This window comes from Anabrus simplex, chromosome 8 (genome assembly GCF_040414725.1).
Source record: "Anabrus simplex isolate iqAnaSimp1 chromosome 8, ASM4041472v1, whole genome shotgun sequence".
In the NCBI taxonomy this organism is placed as follows: domain Eukaryota; kingdom Metazoa; phylum Arthropoda; class Insecta; order Orthoptera; family Tettigoniidae; genus Anabrus; species Anabrus simplex.
Window position 1 is genome coordinate 86,421,947 of NC_090272.1, and position 21,754 is coordinate 86,443,700.

Consider the following 21,754-nt stretch of genomic DNA (forward strand, 5'->3'; position numbering starts at 1 on the left):
GCCTGTTTCCAGTCATTCGACCGGGTCCGGAAAGTAATGAATGAAGTCCCCATTTAGCGGCGAGGATAGGAATTGTGCCGACTGCCGAATCTTGTCGCACTCCTCTGGGGCAATGATGAACGACTGACAGATGAAATGAAATGATATTGGACAGTGTTGCTGGAATGAAGGATGGCAGGGAAAACTGAAGTACCTGGAGAAGAACCTGTCCCACCTCGGCTTTGTCCAGCTCAAATCTCACATGGGGTGACCGAGATTTCAACCACGAAACCCTACGGTGAGAGGCTGGCGCGCTGCCACCTGAGCCACGTAGGCTCTCAGCCAGGGGACTCAAATATTACATAAAATTCGAATCACAGAAACATTTCAAAGACCTAAGTACAACAGCTTGTGGTAGTATAGTAATGGCGGCAGGCAGCGCTAGGATTTATAAGTACTTAAAATGTTCAAAAATGTGTACACACAACCGCAAAAAAAAATTGATCGACAAAAAATATATGATTTTATATATTCTCGAATCGCAAGGGTATTCAAAAACTGTGGATAGCCGATGGCCAATGATATTATACTTGGAAACCTTCCACCTGCAAAATATGTTCGTCTTTTCAATCAAGAGAATTTTGAAAGAATGCCATCTTCTGCGACGGCCAGTTCTTTATGTGGTTGAGTGCATATCATTTATTTTATTTTATCCGTTTACCCTCCATGCGGTTTCCTGGTGTGAAAATGGGAAACCACGGAAAACCATCTTCAGAACTGCCAACAGTGGGGTTCGAATCCAGTGTCTCCCGAATACAAGCTGAAAGCTACTTGGCTCAGACCGCACGGCCGCCCGCTCGATCATTCTATTTTTGAGTGACTGTACATATATGTAATTATATTTTCTTATGTGTGAACAAATACGGAATACTATAAAAAATAAAATACAGGTTCCGTAAGGTTGACTAATCTGAAATACTGTGGGTTACATATTCCTCTAGAAACTGCCGGAATGCTGGACAGTTGACTTTCCAAAGAGGCATGCCCGACGACCCAATGAGAGCACGGTAAAATCCATTGTAACGGGCTGGGTAGCTCAGATGGTAGAGCTCAAATTGGCGGGTTCGATTCCGGTTCAGTCCGGTTCAGCGTCGTGTCGGCATATTCACTGGTACGTTAAAGAACTCCTGCAGAACAAAATTTTGGCAGCTTAGCGACTCAGAAACCCGTAGAGGTAGTTAATTGGGCGTAAAATCAATATTATTATTATTCTAAACCAATGTTGAATTCAACTCGTTTGCTGATACTGGTCGATTGCAACACAAAAGTTTGATGTAAACCGGTAGGCCTATTTATTTTCTTGTCTGCTTGGTGCTTAGCCGTAGAAATATACTGATTTATTCAAAATCTCCGACTTGTGCTGACACTGGATTGACATGTACTGCAGAATTGTACTTTACCACCTGTTCTATAAAACTTTCAGTTTTAAACTGCTAACATAATTATTTTATTTGACAGATTTAGCTTCGATTGATATTTTGATGTAGCAAGCTCACTGGAAAAGAACAGAACAGAATACTAACTGACCGGGGGCGTAGCTAGACTGGTGCTAAAGTCAGAAATATGGAAAATATGGACAGTAAATGTGTATAATTTGTATTACATATAACATAACTGAGGAAGATAAGTTAAAAAGATGACTATGTCATCAAGAAATGTGCACTTAATAAAAATTGTTTGCAAGGGATGAAACAACTAGATCGTCTATAATAATAATAATAATAATAATAATAATAATAATAATAATAATAATAATAATAATAATAATAATAATAATAATAATAATAACATTCTCTTAAGATTAATGGAAGAAAAAAGGAAAGCGATTTTACAGCCCCTTAATGAAAGGAAAATATTGCGAAATGCGAGAAAATTATAAACTCCATTTCCTCTCCTTTTCCTTCCTCTTCTTCTTCTTCCTCCTCCTCTGGTGCCGTTTACCATTATTGAGCAATTTTTCTATTTTACGTCTCCCACATCAGTGTGGTCACGTCGTGGAAGTCGAATCATCGACGTAGGTTTCACGTCCATGTTTCCTTTCCCTGTTACCTTCTCTGGTAGTCAGCGGAGTAGCGCAACCTCCTGACCACACCAATAAGCTGCGTTCTTCTTATTATTCTTCTTATATAGCTTTCCTCACACCTGTGCGGTCGCGGGTGCAAACTGTGTCGCACATGTGGATTTGTCCCTGTTTTACGGCCGGATGCTCTTCCTGGTGCCAACCTTATATGGAAGGATGTGATCACTATTGCGTGTTTCTGTGCTTGTTGGTAGAATGTTGTCTGAAAATGAAGAGGAAAGTGTGGGAACAAACACAAACACGCAGTCCCCGAGCCAGAAGAATTAATCAAACACGATTAAAATCCCCGACCCGGCCGGGAATCGAACCCGGTACCCTCTGAACCGAAGGCCTCAACGCTTACCATTCAGCCAATGAGTCGGACCCCAATAAGCTGCGTTCATTTGACTTAATTCTGCAGTAAGCAGTAAAGCAGGAGCACAGTGACGTTAGCACGTCTACTCCACGTGGAGTGAGTGCTGCAATGTTTCAGGGTCATTGAGGAGCTTATAGCGGTGTTCGCGACAACTGCTGCTTGTATAGTCGTAATATTGTAAGATGCATTCTGGCAGTTCTTAGAGGGAGGGAGTGTGGGGAGAAGGGAGTAAGGGGTATGGTTGCCATGGAAACGTGGGCTAACCCACTGCGGTTGCCATGGAATTGAGCCTGCTGGCCGGTTCATGTTGTTTGGCGTTGCCAAACCTCTCACGTCTGAGTTACGCGCAACATAACACAGCGGTCTTAACGAACAAGTGAGCCAGAAGCGAAGGAAAGGAGAAACGAACATGGCAACACCGTGTAATGATTCTCTGTCCATCACTGTCAATCAAAACGCTTCTTTTAATATTATGGGTATAGTATGTTGTACTCATTTAGATTTTCGGTTAACAACTGCACGGTAACATGAACGTATACGAAAAAGTTGAACTCGCTACGAAATGGGGACCCGGATCACTTGATGAGCTGCATGTCAACGAGGAGAGTATGCGAATGAGAATTCAGTATTATATTATGTGAAGGTCGTTTGATAGTTTTTCTTTGTCAAATGATCGTGAATATTTGGCGTGACAGCACACAAGTAACGGCCTACCCAGTCCTTGAATTGAACGCTTTTGGTATCTTGACCGTATGTTTATCAGCACAGAGCTAGGAATCTACACACAAAACTTGTGAAGGCCGTTAATAAATGTCACAAGAAGTTAGACAATAATTTATCGTTGTCATGTGTAAAACTCTTTAATTCTCATTCGAAATTTTGCATTAGTTATCTAACGACCAGGGTAGCTGTCAAGTTGTCGCCGGTAGGTTTCATACCAACATCGAAATGCATTTCTGTGCTTTTCTGCTAGTGGCTTCACGTCGCACTAACACATCGAAAGATAGGAAAGGCAATGAAATGGCTCTGGCCTTAATTTAGGTACAGCCCCAGCATTTTTCTGGTGTTAAAATGGGAAATCACGGAAAACTATCTTCAGAACTGCTGACGGTGGGATTCGAACCCACCGTCTCCCGAATGTAAGCTCACAGCTACGCAGCCCTAACCGCACGGCCAACTCGCTCGGTAAATGGCACTGTTTGCCCCCCTAGCTAAAGGGCTTGTGGATGGATGATGATGATGATGATGATGATGATGTTTCCTAATGGTACGAGATGGAACGAAATGACCTGATAATTAAATTTTTAAAATGTATCCACTCACTAGAATTTAAAACAAATGATGATCAAAAATGATTATGAAATCAAAATAATCAGTGGATCTAATTCGCAGTGCCTTATTTTCTGATAAATTGATAGAAAATATAGATTAGAATGGAATAAGGCATTGCCCTGTGGGTAGAAAGCTGGCTATTCGATTTAGAAGCATGGTGACTACAGTGAGGAAAATTGTAAAGTTACATTGCTGTAAGAAACTACAAGGATATATTCTTTCTTCAGAATCTGAGGAGTGAACTCATTGTTCAAGCACTGATATGAAAATATAATTATATGTTCCTTAATTTAACTGTAACTTAAATATTTGTTTCATAAATTAATGTAAATTGATTTAAAATGAACTCAGAAAACATATGTATGACATTAAACTGAAAATTTGATACATTTATTGTTTCCCCGGTCAATTTATCCTTCAAATACTGTAAGTTGTGATTTAAAGAAGAAAAGGGCCTTTTTTTATAATATAGACTGACTGATGCTGTTTAGTTGCGTGAATCATTATAATATTAATGTTTGTTTCAGGTGATGGAGTGACGGCCAATTCGGCCCCGTCATTCCCTGCGCCGCCCGCACCACCCCCGCCGCCGCCTCCAGGCTCCGGACAACTGCCTTCAGTACGCATAAATACAGAGGTGAATTCATAATAAAGCTTTTTATCATATGTAGAGTGTAAGTAACATGTCTTTCGGGAGTAAAAGTGACCGTGATCTGAGAATGAAGTACCAGTAAAGTCGAAACACCACCTTCGCATTTATTAAAGAAGACGCGGAAACTTTTACACAACGCCATCCTCAAAGTAAGTCCCTTGCACAGGGATACACACTTCTACCAGCGTCCATACCATTTTTTGAAACAATCTTGTAGCACATCTCTGGTCATTTCCCACATTCCTCTTCACCTCTTCGGCTGACGTGAACCTTTGCCACATGAGCAGGGTTTTGATTTTGGTAAACTGGTAGTAATCAACTGAAGCAAGGTCTGGAAAATACGGCGGATAAAGAAGGACCGGTATGTAATGGAGCGTCCAGTGTGCTGGGGCGTTGCCGAGACGGAAAACCCACTTCCGTCCTTATCACAAATGCGATCTTTTACGCCGCATTGAATCACCAAGACGCCAAATAATAGCAACACACAGCTCCTTAGTGACAGTTCAGGAATGAATTTGAAACGTACCAGTCCCTAAAATGGAAGTGCACTTCAAACATAACGTTTCCATTGCGTCTGTCGCCATAGGCAGGTAAGTCAGAGAAGTTGCCTATGCAGCAAGGCGGAACCAAAGTTCGGTTACGTACCGTACGTTGTGACTACCAGTAATACCTAGGTACACTGTTAATAATATTTTTCTATTGGTGTCCAGACCACCTCACCATAAGAAACCCAGCGCAATACACGAATATTATAAGAGGCCGTTTACGTCGCACTACATTACGAAGACGTCACTTGCATTCACTTCTTTTATTTATTTTAATGTCTACCGTCGGGTGCCCCTTAGCGAGTTCTCTGCCGCCATACAGTGCATGTACACTGACCGCACCCTCTCTGTCACACAATTTCGGTCCTGTCTGATCATTCTTCTCTGGAACAGATTGCAATCTACCATCAAATTTGTAGGCAATTAATATCGGAGCAGTGCTTCTTTCTGTTCAAAGTGTATTCTACTTTTTTACAATTTTGCTTTTCGTCGCACAGTTTACAGATAGGTCTTATGGCGACGATAGGATAGGAAAGGGTGAGGAGTGGGAAGGAAACGACCGTGGCCTTATTGAAGGTACAGGCCCGCCATGGTGTGAAAATAGGAAACCACGGAAAACGATCTTCAGGGCTGCCGACAGTGGGGTTCGAACCCACTATCTCCCGAATTCAAACTGATAGCTACGTGACCCAAACCACGCAGACACTTACTCGGTAAAAGTGTATTTTAAACACAATCCTGCTCATAGTTCTCGAACTTGCAGCTCGACAAAGACCATAGGCGTGCGGTAGTAATTCATTCATCTCGGGAATCATTTACGAAATTTGCACAACAAAGATCTCTTCGAGAACGTGTTTACGTGTTTCGAGCTTTATTAGATCTTCTGTAAGGCAAGTTATACCCCTCAGTAGAAACAAAAAAGCGTGGAGCTTTACGTGACTGTCGATTTCGTGATCATATCCACGGGACCTTCAATTTCATGTGGAATATGAACAGCTGGGTGTGATTTTTCATTTCAAAAATCCTGCATGCAAGATTCGAACCGCGGGCGTCTTGGCGAGAAGCAAGTGATGCTGCTATTCAACTACTACGCTCCCATATTATTTTTAACGTAATTTTCTTATTTCTTTGAGAGGTCATTAGAACACTCAGATTCGGTTTGGATCTCCGAATATTATCCCTTGATTATAGACTGCGTGGAGGTGAGGTATGAATGACTTCGTACTATAGTGCGTCTCTAACCTAAAAGTGTCCGACTCGTTGGCTGAATGGTCAGCGTACTGGCCTTCGGTTCAGAGGGTCCCGGGTTCGATTCCCGGCCGGGTCGGGCATTTTAACCTTCATTGGTTAATTCCAATGGCCCGGGGGCAGGGTGTTTGTGCTGTCCCCAACATCCCTGCAACTCACACACCACTCATAACACTATCCTCCACCACAATAACACGCAGTTACCTACACATGGCAGATGCCACCCACCCTCATCGGAGGGTCTGCCTTACAAGGGCTCCACTCGGCTAGTAATAGCCACACGAAATTATTAACCTAAAAGTGATTATGTAGTATTTGCCTTTCACTCGCACTCGTATGTCTTGCAATTAACTTCATCCTGTTCTACCCCTACGGTGTTGCCTTTTCCCAGTAATCCAAGTTACAGATCTATAAAATGATTGCGTGGTCTTGTGGGGAATTTTCCGCTCTTTCTGATAATGTCAAATGTAAAGTCATACATTAAAGCCTATTTTTCACAATTACTTGTTTTGACACGATTCTGTGGTGTAGTGGTTAGTGTGATTAGCTGCCACCCCCAGAGGCCCGGGTTCGATTCCCGGCTCTGCCACGCAATTTGAAAAGTTGTACGAGGGCTGGAACGGGGTCCACTCTACCTCGGGAGGTCAACTGAGTAGAGGTGGATTCGATTCCTCCTGCTTCAGCCATCCTGGAAGTGGTTTTCCCTGGTTTCTCACTTCTCCTCCAGGCAAATGCCGGGATGGTACCTAATTTAAGGCCACGGCCGCTTCCTTCCCTCTTCCTTGTCTATCCCTTCCAATCTTCCCGTCCCTCACCAAGGTCCCTGATCAGCATAGCAATTGAGAGGGCCTGGGAGAGGTACTGGTCATCCTCCCCACTTGTATCCCCTGACCCAATGTCTCACTCTCCAGGACACTGCCCTTGAGGCGGTAGAGGTGGAATCCCTCGCTGAGTCCGAGGAAAAAACCAACCCTGGAGGGTAAGCAAATTAAGAAAGAAAGAAATAAATAAATAACTTATCACACGATAGATAAATACCAATGAACAGAAGTTTTTTTTTTTTTTTTTTTTTTTTTTTTTTTTTTTTTTGCTTTGCCTGATGTTGATTAGAAAGTACTGTATTTCCCTGAACAATAAATTGTATATAAGAAACCTATATTTTTTTATTAAATACTACTATAACATTTTCGGATGGTAACAAAGAAAAATGGTATGATGATGATGATTGTTGTTTTGAGTAGTCTAGCATCAGGTCATCGGCCCATACAGAAAATTTATGTTTATAAATGTCTGAAATATTTTTTTTAAACAATCTGGAACTCGGTATCAGATAGCATTAAAAAATTATTGCACTTCCACCCAAGCTGCATGTCGATGCATCGCCAACAGGTTCCGATTCGGTTGAACTTGGACCATCCAGGCACGCGGAGGAATTTATGGAAAGAATTACACCACTACCTGAGGATAGTGGTCAGGCCTAAAGGCATTTTAACTATCACTTTCCTAATATAATAATATACCGGGCAAGTTGGCCGTGTGGTTAGGGGCGCGCAGCTGTGGGAGATAGTGGGTTCGAACCCCACTGTCGGCAACCTTGAAGTTGGTTTTCCGCGATTTCCCATTTTCATACCAGGCAAATGCTGGGGCTGTACCTTAATTTAGGCCACGACTGTTTCCTTCTCACTCCTAGGCCTTTCCTATCCCATCGTCGCCATAAGACCTATCTGTGTCAGTGCGACTTGACACAAATTCTTTAAAAAATTCCTCAGCATTGTATTATTATTATTATTATTATTATTATTATTATTATTATTATTATTATTATTATTATTATTATTATTATTATTAAATTTAAAATTGCATTTTAAAATTATAATTTATTAGAATACGTGAATTTAAGTCGTGTTCTGAACTATGCCGTATCATACATAAATAATTGTAACGTCGTTCGATCTGTAGGGTATGAGGTACAATTATAATATGCAACAAACAAATATATCGGAAATTTCGATATTTTTCACTAAAAACACGCCTGTTTTGTCACATCAAGTGCCTGGCCTTGCACAAGTTTGTATATGCAGTAGATCTGACATCATTGCGTCTCATCTATCGCATACTGACTTTTAAGGTAGAGACGCGCTATAGACATATTCAAAGATGACCTAATTTATTCGTAATTTACATAAATTGTAATCCTCTGTATGTTTTCTCTTTCTTCAGATTCCTGACTCAAGAGGTCAACAGAGAGGCAGTACTTACGAACCGCCCGCAGCCATACAGAACGCAATGATGACGAAAGACAAGAAACCCTTCACATATACTCCGGGTGGTCTGGATCTTTCCCAGATCAGAAGTCCACGGATGCAACGACGAATAACAAGAAATGCTGCTGCCGAAGGTGTTGGAGAACAACCGGTAAGTATATTTTCTACTCAACATCTTCTGCGTTTTTAAATTCAGGCAAATAATACCTTGATTTCGACCGATTTGGAAGACGATGCACAGGTTGATCCAAAAATTATGATAGCCAGTTATTACCACGTGAGCATCTCCAGACAGTTCAGTTTCCAAATCCTGTCATGGAGTGGATTTATCTGCTTAGCTATGAAAGTAGATTTACAATGGTCAGAATGATGTGGAATATGCAATATTACTGAGTAAACATTTGTGCAGTCAGCCTCTGTGGTGTAGTGGTTAGTGTGATTAGCTGCCACCCCCGGGGCCCGGGTTCGATTCCCGGCTCTGCCACGAAATTTGAAAAGTGGTACGAGGGTTGGAACGGGGTCCACTCAGCCTCGGGAGGTCAGATGAGTAGAGATGAGCCATCCTGGAAGTGGTTTTCCGTGGTTTCCCACTTCTCCTCCTAACTTAAGGGCACGGTCGCTTCCTTCCCTCTTCCTTGTCTATCCCTTCCAATCTTCCCATCCCCCAGCAAGGCCCCTGTTCAGCATAGCAAGTGAGGCCGCCTGGGCGAGGTACTGGTCATCCTCCCCAGTTGTATCCCCGACCCAATGTCTCACGCTCCAGGACACGGAGCCCTTGAGGCGGTAGAGGTGGGATCCCTCGCTGAGTCCGAGGGAAAAGCCTACCCCGGAGGGTAAGCAGATTAAGAAGAAGAATATTCCCCCTAAACCAGGTTTTTAAATGTGTGACGGGTCCCTATTAAAATTAACACAAACACAACTTTGCAAGCAATGAATACACTTTATTTTACTGAAAACTGTTTGTGTCATACAGTATATGACATACAGAAAGTGGGACTAAAGTAAACAGTACTAACCAAAAATTATGTTTTTCAGTCTTTATGACGCAAAAATTAATGAAATGCAATTGAGAGTGTGCGTGTACCGTTTTTATATGGAGTCGGGTATGAAGTGAGCGAGATTTTACGACGTCAACCTCATCAGAGTAGTCAATGAGATGAAATTAATGACATGAAATATGGTAGTAGAAAGGAAGAGAGTGAAACCCGGTGCCGGCACATGGCCTACTCCTGTCGAATAGCACCAGGAGGTGTGCTCAAGGCTTAACGTCCGAATTCGACCGATGAATCACGATCAACAGCGTCATATGCCCTCACTCCATATGGACATTGCGGCGAGGTTTGGAATTAAATCCAGGCTTTTTTGAACGCGGTCTAACGATTAGAAATGTTATTCCACCGGTCAAATTTCTGATGGCGAAATTATTTTTCGACCAACGGGACTCGAACTAGCTAACTGCAGTACCAGACAGACAATATAAACCTGACGCCTTAACAATCATGGCTACCAAGTGGGTAAATATTTAATTTAATTTAATTGTTTTTGAAGCAAATCTTGAATTCAGCTTTAAAGTGAATTGACCGAGGTCGATAGCTGCAGTCGCTTAAGTGCGGCCAGTATCCAGCAATCGGGAGATAGTGGGTTCGAGTCCCACTGTCGGCAGCCCTGAAGATGGTTTTCCGTGGTTTCCCATTTTCACACCAGGCAAATGCCGGGGCTGTACCTTAATTAAGGCCACGGCCGCTTCCTTCCACTTCCTAGGGCTTTCCTATCCCATTGTCGCCATAAGACAAATCTGTGTCGGTGCGACGTAAAGCAAATAGCAAAAAAAAAAAAAAAAAAAAATGAATTGCAATGAGAAATGAGCTTATCAGTGGGCGAGAAGAAATGGATGTAGAAAACAAGAGATGAATGAGGGGAGAGCCTCTCTCTTTGTGCTTTCATCTTTGTCCTAGTCGCCTCTGTTGCTCCCTGTTCTGATGCTGATGTGTCATTGCATTTACCCTGTCGCGTGTTTCTATTCATATTCCTAAGTTACACGACTTCACTTGTCCGACTCGTTGGCTGAATGGTCAGCGTACTGGCCTTTGGTTCAGAGGGAGCCCGGGTTCGATTCCCGGCCGGGTCGGGCATTTTAACCTTCATTTGGTAATTCCAATGGCCCGGGGCTGGGTGTTTGTGCTGTCCCCAACATCCCTGCAACTCACACATCACACATAACACTATCCTCCACCACAATAACACACAGTTATCTACACATGTCAGATGCCACCCACCCTCATCGGAGGATCTGCCTTACCAGGACTGCACTTGGCTGGAAATAGCCACACGAAATTATTATTACCTGTCACTTTCTTAGCGGATATAGTTATTATAGGTAAGGTTATTATTATTTTTTTTGCTAGGGGCTTTACGTCGCACCGACACAGATAGGTCTTATGGCGACGATGGGATAGGAAAGGCCTAGGAGTTGGAAGGAAGCGGCCGTGGACTTAATTAAGGTACAGCCCCAGCATTTGCCTGGTGTGAAAATGGGAAACCACGGAAAACCATCTTCAGGGCTGCCGATAGTGGGATTCGAACCTACTATCTCCCGGATGCAAGCTCACAGCCGCGCGCCTCTACGCGCACGGCCAACTCGCCCGGTAGGTAAGGTTAACTCAAATCATATGTAGAGAGATAGAGGCAAGACAATAATAATAATAATAATAATAATAATAATAATAATAATAATAATAATAATAATAATAATAATAATAATAATAATAATAATAATAATAATAATAATAATTGTTACCGTATTTTTGTGGTAGGTAGAGGTGAAAGAAGGTGCGGGGGTGAACGGGTCTCAAACTACGAAATTAAAGTTAATGTAAAATTTAACAAGGTTATATTCTCTTTTCAAAATCAAGAAATAACAAGCATGGAAGGTACAGAGTAGCAAGGCAACAAAAGAGCAACAACAGTATTTACAGGCTTTGGGCTTCGAGCCCCGAACTCACAATTCTTGAGCAGTTAGCCCAAGCTTACATGTACATAAGGTTTAACAAAGGGGCAGAAAACCCCAATCATGCCCAGGAGCACTTGCTCCAAATTACACAGTAAGACCTCCTAGAGGCACGCAGAAACAAATTTCAAAAGAGCGATCCGCTCTCAAAGTTTTAAGCCTATCAAAAGGCCACACCTAACTCGACCTTCAAGCTGTCCTCTAAGGACGTAAACACAGGGGTAAAATACCCAACCTACTGAGGCCTATTAAGCGAGAAAAGGATAATTACATGGCCTCTAAAATACCAATGTGAGAGGAGGCGAACTGCACTCCTAATACATTTTGTTTTAAAACCTAATCTGGCTCTAGGCCACAAATGCAAGGGCTAATCCCATACTAACGAGGTGACTTTAGAAGGAAACAATTTACATTACGTTAAGGAAGAATTGGTTGTGAAAAGGTAAGTTCACCTCAAAACAATATGAGTGGGAGCTCGAGAGGGTTAAGCACTCTCTATCCCAATATGTAGCATAAAAGAGAATAGATACTAAGAGTCTTTACATTTTAGGGAAAAGTTACATGGTGGAAAAGCTTCGGACCCGCCCCGAGAGCTAAACTGCTGAGCTAGCAAGAAAAGAAGTTATTATACGGCCATTACCTGGTTGTTGAACTGCTGTCCGAAGAAAGAGGCGCTTCCCGTCCCCTGCTACGTACTTTACACACTGAAAGATGGTACAGAAGTGGCGCAGAGACCCTAAAATCAGCAGTTTATATACTCTCGCGGAAAGTTCGAGGCGTTTCAGGAAAGAAAACACCCGCCCACAATCATTTATTGGTTAGGGTTAAGCAGCATATCCAATTTGAAGAAGAAACACCTTATTGGTCATAAATTAATTAAAGAAATTCGGGATTGGCTAAATTCAAAACAAGGGGAAAGAAAGGGGTATACAGCCAACTTAAACAATACCAGAAAGAAATTTAACAAGAAACAAACTTTTGAAATAAAAATTTCTCCAAAAAAAAAAAAAAAAACAGTTCTTTCACCTTGCACTAGGGTGCACTATAGTAGTTCTTCAGTAGTGTCCTCTAGAAGAGAAAGTTCACACTTCTTACTACAAGCAAAACAAAAATACGTCGAAAACGACCCAGTTCAGAAACTTCAAAATTTCCAAGTAGTGACATCTTCTGGGTAACTTGAAAATTAATACATTAGATAAAGTTCGGACTTCCTCCAGCAGAGGATTTTCAACTGGCGCAAAGTTTGAATTAGCGGCGTGGAGGTGTACCGCCCGGTACAATAATAATAATAATAATAATAATAATAATAATAATAATAATAATAATAATAATAATAATAATAATAATAATAATAATAATAATAATAGATAGGCTCTCTTCTCATCAATCGCAGTTTTTCTACATTCATCCCTTCTCAAACCCTGACAAGCTAGTTTGTGCTTCCCAGCTTCATCAGGAAGGTGGGCATCAACACTCATCGAGAGGACATCTTGACAGATCTTCAGACTTGATGTGGGCATAAGTGTAAGATAAGAACGCCAGATAAACACACGAAAAGGGAAGAAACATACGATAAATACGAGTGTTAAAAGATTAGGGAAACAAGAAAAACGCAAAAGGAAAAATGGGTCAATCAATCAATCAATCAATCAATCAATCTAGGGCAGTCGCTCAGGTGGCAGTTTTCCTAGCCTTTTCTTAAATGATTGCAAAGAAATTGGAAATTTATTGAACATCTCCCTTGGTAAGTTATTCCAGTCCCTAACTCTCCCTATAAACGAATATTTGCCCCAATCCCAGCTTTATCTTCATATTGTGATATTTCCTACTTTTAAAGACATCACTCAAACCTATTCATCTACTAATGTCATTCCGCGCCATCGCTCCACTGACAGCTCGGAACATACCACTTAGTCGAGTAGCTCGTCTCCTTTCTCCCAAGTCTTCTCAACCCTAACTTCGCAACATTCTTTAACGCTACTCTTTTGTCGGAAATCACTCAGAACAAATCGAGCTGCTTTTCTTTGGATTTTTTCCAGTTCTTGAATCATGGTGAGAGTCCCATACGCTGAAACCATACTCTACCTGGGGTCTTACCAGAGACTTATACGCTATGCCCTCTACCTTACGTCCTTTACATCCTTACTACAACCCCTAAATATCCTCATAACCATGTGCAGATATCTGTACCCTTTATTTACAATCATATTTATGTGTTTCCCAAAGGAATAATATAAATACAGTCGAAACCGGTCATAGCGACCCCGAAAGTACCGTGAATTAACAGTCGTTATAGGCGATTGTCGCATAAACCGGTCTTTCTTTCTTGTTGCTAAACCTGTCATATCGCGCCATCACAAGACTAGCTATTCACGGATTCCACCACAAACTGTATAAAACAAAACACTTCCATGAACCAAATAGTCAGAGCATATGCAACTAATGTGACAAACCGTGTGAAAGATATCACTGCGCATACTGCAAAAATCGAACTAGATCATTGAACGAGTACAGTAAGGAGATCTGACTCCCTAAAACTTCATGCACATTCATGCGTTGTTATTATATATTATATAAAACTGTCATATCTGTAAGCTTTAGGCTGCACACTTATACGGTTAGTTAACAGAATAAATGTAAGACTTCAAAAAACATAAGTGAAATAAGTCCTGTATTTGAAATACAGTATTTGTGAACTGGAGCTGAGTGGAATTTTTCTTCATATCTGTACAACTAGAGATAGCAAACGAATACCGATATATTGGAAATATCGATATTTGATATGGAAATATCGATATATCGGAAATATCGATATTTTGATATGGAAATATCGATATATCAACATCGATATTTTGAGGTCCGATATATTGTAGATATCGATATTTTGTGCCCAATATATCGATATTTCTGTCTAATTGTCCGGCTTCATGGCTAAATGGTTAGCGTGCTGGCCTTTGGTCACAGGGGTCCCGGGTTCGATTCCCGGCAGGGTCGGGAATTTTAACCATCATTGGTTAATTTCACTGGCACTGGGGCTGGGTGTATGTGTCGTCTTCATTATCATTTCATCCTCATCACGACGCGCAGGTCACCTACGGGTGTCAAATCGAAAGACCTGCACCTGGCGAGCCGAACATGTCCTCGGACACTCCCGGCACTAAAAGCCATACGCCATTTCATTTCTGTCTAATTGAATACTTTTGGCTACGATTTGATTCTTTTTCAGACCCTTTCAATATTTGCATGCTACAGTTCCGAAATTTGAATTTTCATTTCTCAATTCACTTCGGTAAATACAGTGATAATATCACAACTCATTCATCGTGCATACCTTGTATGCATACACGTTAGCTAGGCAATACTTGAGCATTATAGCGACATGTCCCAGCAGAGAGACTTTTCAAAGGCCGCTAACACCATCACGGAAAAGAGAAACCGATTAAGTGGCAAAATGTTATCCAAGCTGCTTTTTCTAAATGTCTAACCTAAGAGGTATTGGAAATTGACCTAAGTTCATCATCATCATGTATTTTTCTCCAACAAATGGGATTGCAGTGCTGAGGAAGAAGTTGGGAAGAAAATGCTTTATTATTTTATAGAGCTCTGATAATTATCAGATATACTTCGTACACAAATTATACGTATGTAGGTTTTTCATATGGTTTTTCGGTGTAAGTTATTAGCTTGTTACTAGACACCTTGTAGGCCTATATACTGTTTTTCTGTGTATCATAATATCTTTCGGTTGTAAACGTTTTTATAATGTGTCATTATAGTGAAAAAGTCATGTTACTTGGTCATTGTTTTAAGCTTGTTTTCTGATCTGTGTCAAGTTTTATTAAACCTAGTAATCCTTAAATCATTGTGTTAAATGTTTTTTTTTTTTTTTTTTTTTTTTTTTTGCTAGGGGCTTTACGTCGCACCGACACAGATAGGTCTTATGGCGACGATGGGATAGGAAAAACCTAGGAGTTGGAAGGAAGCGGCCGTGGCCTTAATTAAGGTACAGCCCCAGCATTTGCCTGGTGTGAAAATGGGAAACCACGGAAAACCATCTTCAGGGCTGCCGATAGTGGGATTCGAACCTACTATCTCCCGGATGCAAGCTCACAGCCGCGCGCCTCTACGCGCACGGCCAACTCGCCCGGTGTGTTAAATGTAGAACTAGACTTACAATAATGGTTATATGATCCTTGAATAGTACCAATATTTTAAAAACGGATATATCGGCGATATATCGATATTTTGAACACCGATATTCAAATGACATTGATATTTTAACACCGATGTATCAAAAATCGATATATCGATATTTTGAAAAGTTTTGCCATCACTATGTACAACAATAATATGTCAGAAAATATACGATAATAAGTGAGGAAGGAAACAGCAACAATGTAAACTGATCAATAATGTCGCACACGATCTTGGCTAATAAATGAGATTTTCTCTCTGACCTTCCAATTCGTAGAAATCATTGAGCGTGATACACCCAACTCCTTCGCGATGCGAACGTTTGCTTCCCATTTTCTAATTGCCAAAAGGGGCGTAGCGAGTGGGGAGGAGGTTACTGGGAGGTTAGAATCGTCCCCATGGAAATTTTACAAAAAAACAGAAACTGATATTAAATCAGAGACATACGGTAATTGTAGAACCAACACATCTGTAATTCACTTGTATCACTGTCCTCATAACAAGTCATTCATGCAAACCCCCCCACCAATCCATCGGCCGATCCTGACTACGGTAGTGATTGTTGCCATCTTATGCGTGACTTTTCTTCAATATTAAACACTTTTCCTTTGCGACATCTTCACAGCTCTGCTTGCCTTGAATATTTAACAGACAGACTGATTTTGAAATCCACAATCTACTGAGAACAAGAGTTTGAAAATAAGCTTTATATTGTTGTCAACAATATCCAAATACGTAACAAACAAAATCAACTTCGGAGGTTATAGCCGATACATTTATCCGAAAATGTGATTTAAAAACATGTCGTTTTATACGATATGTCATAAAAAGCGACATCGTACTAAGCGATTTTTTTAAATACACTGTTTATACCCGATTTATACGGGATCGTCACATTTTGCCGTTATGTCCAATACGTCGTTAAAAGCGATGTCGCAATAAACGGTTTCGACTGTATTTGTTCCTTTTCAACTGTTATAAATAAGGGACAATGGACCATGTACATGATGTTCCTTTTGAGTTTTTCTATATTTTCACAACATTTTTCTCTTTACAGGCAGCACCGAAACAATCTCCTCTGGCTCAGCAACCTCATGCACCTCTTCCGCCCTCAGCTGTGGCTGCCATGCAACCTCAGTTACCAGTAGCAGTGTTCCCACAAGGCCAGATGCCACAGCTGCACCATGTTGGTGCCCCACCGGGCTACCATCAGCCCCCTCCTCCTCCACCACCACCAGCTCCATCATCCCCTCCGTCACAGCCAACTGTGACCGTCCCTAAGGCACCTGCTCCTCCATCTCCAGCTAAAGTAGAACCTCCAATACCTTCCCCTCCAGTGCCACAAAACGAACCAGGGAGCATATATGTACCACCAGCTCCTCAGAAGGGGCAGGGAAGTATATATGTTCCTCCGACAACGCCACAGAATGAACCGGGAAGCATATATGTACCACCGGTTCAAACTGCTAGAGCTCAAATGGGTTCCTTGTACATACCACCCATTAATAACGCAACCCAACAGGAGAGCCCGTCTCCACAGCGCCAGACCCCTCAGACGCCCATGTCGCCCATACATCCAGCCCTCAACAAGGCGCCCACACCTTGGCTGACCCAGAGGACTCAGCAACAACCACAGGCCCCAGCCTGGTTGCGGGAAGAGCAGCAGCAACAGCAGCAGCAGCAACAACAACAACAACAACAATCTGGCGCCAGAATTATACCAATACAGGTGCATGGCATGGTCAGTGTTCAATGTTCATATCAAACTAGATAGAAGTGTGCAAATTTCAGTTCAGTTTCACGTGAGTCTTGAAGGATGATGTAATTGTTATTTTATTTGTGATGGTAGTGGTGGTTGTGTTGTGGTGCTTTTTGTTTTACGGGAAGTACAATGAGACACCATCCCGTCTATTCTAATTTTCAAGAATACACAGTCCAAAAAGGAGCTTCTCTGAATTAATTCCTAATTAATAGCCTCCCAAATCCATTTGTCTAATTCATTTATTCACTCTGAAATCTGTAGTGACATGGCAGCAAATGTATAAGCTGTTGAAAAATAATTGTTGTATCAAAGTATTCAAGCTTTTAAAGTTTTTTCAGTCGTGAAATTACCAGTGTTTCGCCCCATTGTAGCAGAGGGTCGTCAGATGGATTGCAACACCTTTCCAAGATGCTGGCAGTTAGTGTGCATTGAGGCATCATTGCAAGCCTCCTATGGACGACAATGTATTAACAGTGCACTATAGGTCATTCCATGTCAAGGAAACAGTATTGCTCTTATGACAACAGAGTTCCCATATTGAATGGCTCTGCTCAACGCCATCATGGGAAAATGGCGGTACATAAATTTGTAAAATTCAGTATTTAAGTTCAAGGCAAAAATCGGAAGAAACTAAGCTACAAATTATTTTTATGAACTAAAAGGGACGGGTGTTTACAGCGGCTAATTTTGGTTTATACAGAATCAGAGGTAAACTATGGCACATAAAGTATTTCAGCATTGAAGTGTAAGGCAAACTGGGGGAGAAAATAGACAAATAATTTTTATGGGCTCATGGGGTGAGGGATGCATTTAATTGCATTTGTTAAATTTTTCTATGCAATAAAGGCTAGAAAACAGACGCAACAAATAAATACTGTAGATGACTTCACTACAGAAGTGAGCTGCCGGCGGTTCACCGAGTGAGGGACTACACGATGCTTGTAGCAGACCAACACAGAAAAGGAAAATGAAGGAAGACAACGAAGCGATGGCTGTTCCTGCCTACAAAAGTATTTACGAAAAAGAGAATTTTATGTAGTTATTTTAATAGGCAAAAATGCCACATCCGTTTTATCTATCTTTCATAATACATTACAAAGTAGAGTATAATATCCCTAAATCACAAGGAATCATGGTTGTCTCAGAAGGGGTGTGTTCACTCCTTGCAGGTCCATAAGAGCAATACTGTTTTCTTAACGTGAAATGAGCTATAGGGGAAGTATATACCTCCACATGTATACGTGCCTGGCTTTTATATCAAAACTTAAGTTTCCAGAAGGAAACCATAATTAAATTTCATCAGTTGCATATATTAAAAGTATTCAGGCTCTTTAGCCTTTTCAATTGTGAAATAACTTTCGTTTCAGCCCTGTGTAGCAGTTTGCTCATATCATTCATATAACCATAAGTAGTTCCTATTTAGTCATAAGTATTGATGAGAGATTTATAGGAGAGACTGGAAAAGAGAATATATCTAACAATTATGAGATTAGTATACATAACCTCACTTACAGTGCAGTACCTGTAATATGTTTAAATGGGTTGACTGAAGAATTAAGTACATTTGGCAGCTACTAAAAATTCAATCACCTGTTGTTTTGAAATTGTTAATATATTTAATTTTAATTAACACAACTAATAATTGGAACGTCGCCAGCCTCGCGGTATAGGGGTAGCGTGCCTGTCTCTTACCTGGAGGCCCTGGACTCGATTCCCAGCCAGGTGAGGGATTTCTATCTGGATCTGAGGGCTGGTTCACGGTCCACTCAGGCTACATTATTACAATTGAGGAGCTATCTGAGGGTGAGATGGCAACCCTGATCTAGAGAGACAAGAATAACGGCCGTGAGGATTCGTTGTGCTGACCACATGACACCTCATAATCTGCAGGCCTTCGGGCTGAGCAGCAGTCGCTAGGCCAAGGCCCTTTGGGGCTGTTGCACCACGGGGTTTGGTTTGGTTTAAATAATTCGAAGGTAAAATACCAGGAAAATGCACTCTTGGAAGACCAATAAAGACGTTCATGATGACATTTCTTGTGAACTCAGGACACACAGGCACTTTGCAGGCGCAAAATGTACTGCACAGGATCGACCCAGTTGGAGAAGACTCATCTCAGGAGCAAACCAGTCATTAGACTGAACTACTCTAAGAGGAAGACTAATAATTCTGAATCCAAAAGATAGGATGAGAAAAAACGAGATTAGAAAGAGGACTGGAGTAACAAAAATCCAGGGCAGGATAGAAACAAGCAAGCTGAAATGTTATGGACATCTGATGAAAATGAGAAAGAATAAGTTCCAAAGAAGGTATTTACATATAATTCCAGCATTTTTATTTTATTTTTCATGGGATTTGTTTTGACTCAGTCAATTTATAGCTGTTAGGTTCTTCAGTCTCTCAAAATTAATTTATGATAAAATAAATAGGGAAACTATCAGAAAAAGAAAACATATGATAACAGAATTAAATCTAAAAGAAAAGAAACAACTTAATTAAAAATAGAATAACATGCTTTGTTCTTGAGAGAACATCATCAGATTCTATAATACCACACTCAAAAATATTTAGAATGTATAAACATGTATGCTTAGAAAGCCTCCGTGGCTCAGGCGGCAGCGAGTCGGCCTCTCACCGCTGGGTTCCGTGGTTCAAATCGCGGTCACTCCTTGTGAGATTTGTGCTGGACAAAGCGGAGGTGCGACAGGTTTTTCTCCAGGTACTCCTTCCCTGTCATCTTTCATTCCAGCAACACTCTTCACGAGCATTTCATTTTATCTGTCAGTCATTAATCATTGCCCCAGAGGAGTGTGACAGGCTTCAGCAGCCGGCACAATTCCTGTCCTCGCCACAAGATTCTCTTCAAATCCTCAAATACTGGTACCGTACTTGCAATTTAGAACTTAGCTTTATGAATGCCACCAACAGTGCTTTCTCACTCAGTTCTTTCAACAAAGCATGTGATTCTATTTTTAATTAAGTTGTTCCTTTTTTCAGGTACCATAATTCTGTTTTCTTTTTCAGGCAGTTTATAATGCTATTTATTTACAGTTATTTTTACAAAATTTAAATAAAAGATAATCCAGCAGTAGAGAGACCAAGAGGAAGACCTTCAAAGAGGTAGATGGATACAGTGGAGGAGAGTACAGAGAAAAAAAGTGGGAAGGATAGAAGAAATATTGAAAACGGGAAAAGAGTAGCGGCGAGACACGCAACAGTGGAGGTCCTTGATTCATAACCCAACCCAGGAGAGACCTGGAAATGGAGACTGAAGGAGAAAAAGTACTCTGACTCCTATTAAAGATTTCACATGAAAAATTTTACATATAATTATTTATTTGCAAATATATATTTACAAGGATCCAACTCACTTGCTAAAATATTTATACAATGACCTTCTAAATAAGAAAACCTCTCTACAAAAGTTTTCTTTGAATAAAGCCCAGTATGATCTGTGCTATTCTGCATTCCCTTGCATCCAATCATTACACATGTAAAAATAAATGTGATCTTTGCCAAGTGGCATGAAAATGTATAGATAATCCATGGCATGATTTGTATGTCTTAGTGCATGCCTTTTCCCTTGTGCTCTAGAGCTTAGATTGCATGAAGCTGTATTGCAGTTCCTGTTTTGCATAACTAAATACCACCATGAGAGGAAATTACAAATGCCTAATCTAAAAGTTTGAGAATCTTTCAAATACATAATGCTAATAATTTGTCACAAGTATAAAGCAGCTCTTTTCATCATGAAAGGAAAGGTAAAGCAATTATGTTGTAACCATGGTCGTATCATAACTTTTTTGACTTATTCCTGTCTAAGAACAATGATTACCGGTACAGTTGTAGGTAGTCTATTACGATAAAACTTAAGTTGTACAGAACTCAAGGATGACTACCCACAGGCCACATTAAACATCTTTCTTTAGAATAATTTCTAAGCATTTCCAGATGTGTAATGGAAAAATATACACATCTAAGTCTAATTACCTGAACTACATAATTCATTATGAGCACTTCATATTATATTTTTCCTTTTTTTTTTTTTTTTTTTCATTATAACTTCAATTTCTTAATCAGTTAAATAATATGTTTTCTTTGCCAAACAATCATATTGCTAATGAAATAAATTTTGAATTAGTTTGTGAAATAATTTCACAGATTTTTTTAAAATTTTTCTATGTCTTTGTTTTACCTACTTAATCTATCTCCCTTTTTAGTAAAATAGTAGATCAACCATTATTAGTTCAGTTTTAGTTTCCTTTCTAATTCTCCT

General features: G+C 40.6%; 1 protein-coding gene across 1 annotated transcript in view; it reads left to right on the plus strand.

Annotated features, from left to right (window-relative positions):
* The window catches only part of LOC136878815 (protein piccolo), a 585,629-nt gene that overhangs the window by 497,786 nt on the left and 66,089 nt on the right, over positions 1 to 21,754 (plus strand). Inside the window, exons 4-6 of the mRNA XM_067152311.2 lie at positions 4,334 to 4,443; positions 8,472 to 8,666; positions 16,774 to 17,457. Coding sequence (XP_067008412.2) covers positions 4,334 to 4,443; positions 8,472 to 8,666; positions 16,774 to 17,457 — 989 coding nt within the window. The remainder of the gene's footprint in view (positions 1 to 4,333; positions 4,444 to 8,471; positions 8,667 to 16,773; positions 17,458 to 21,754) is intronic.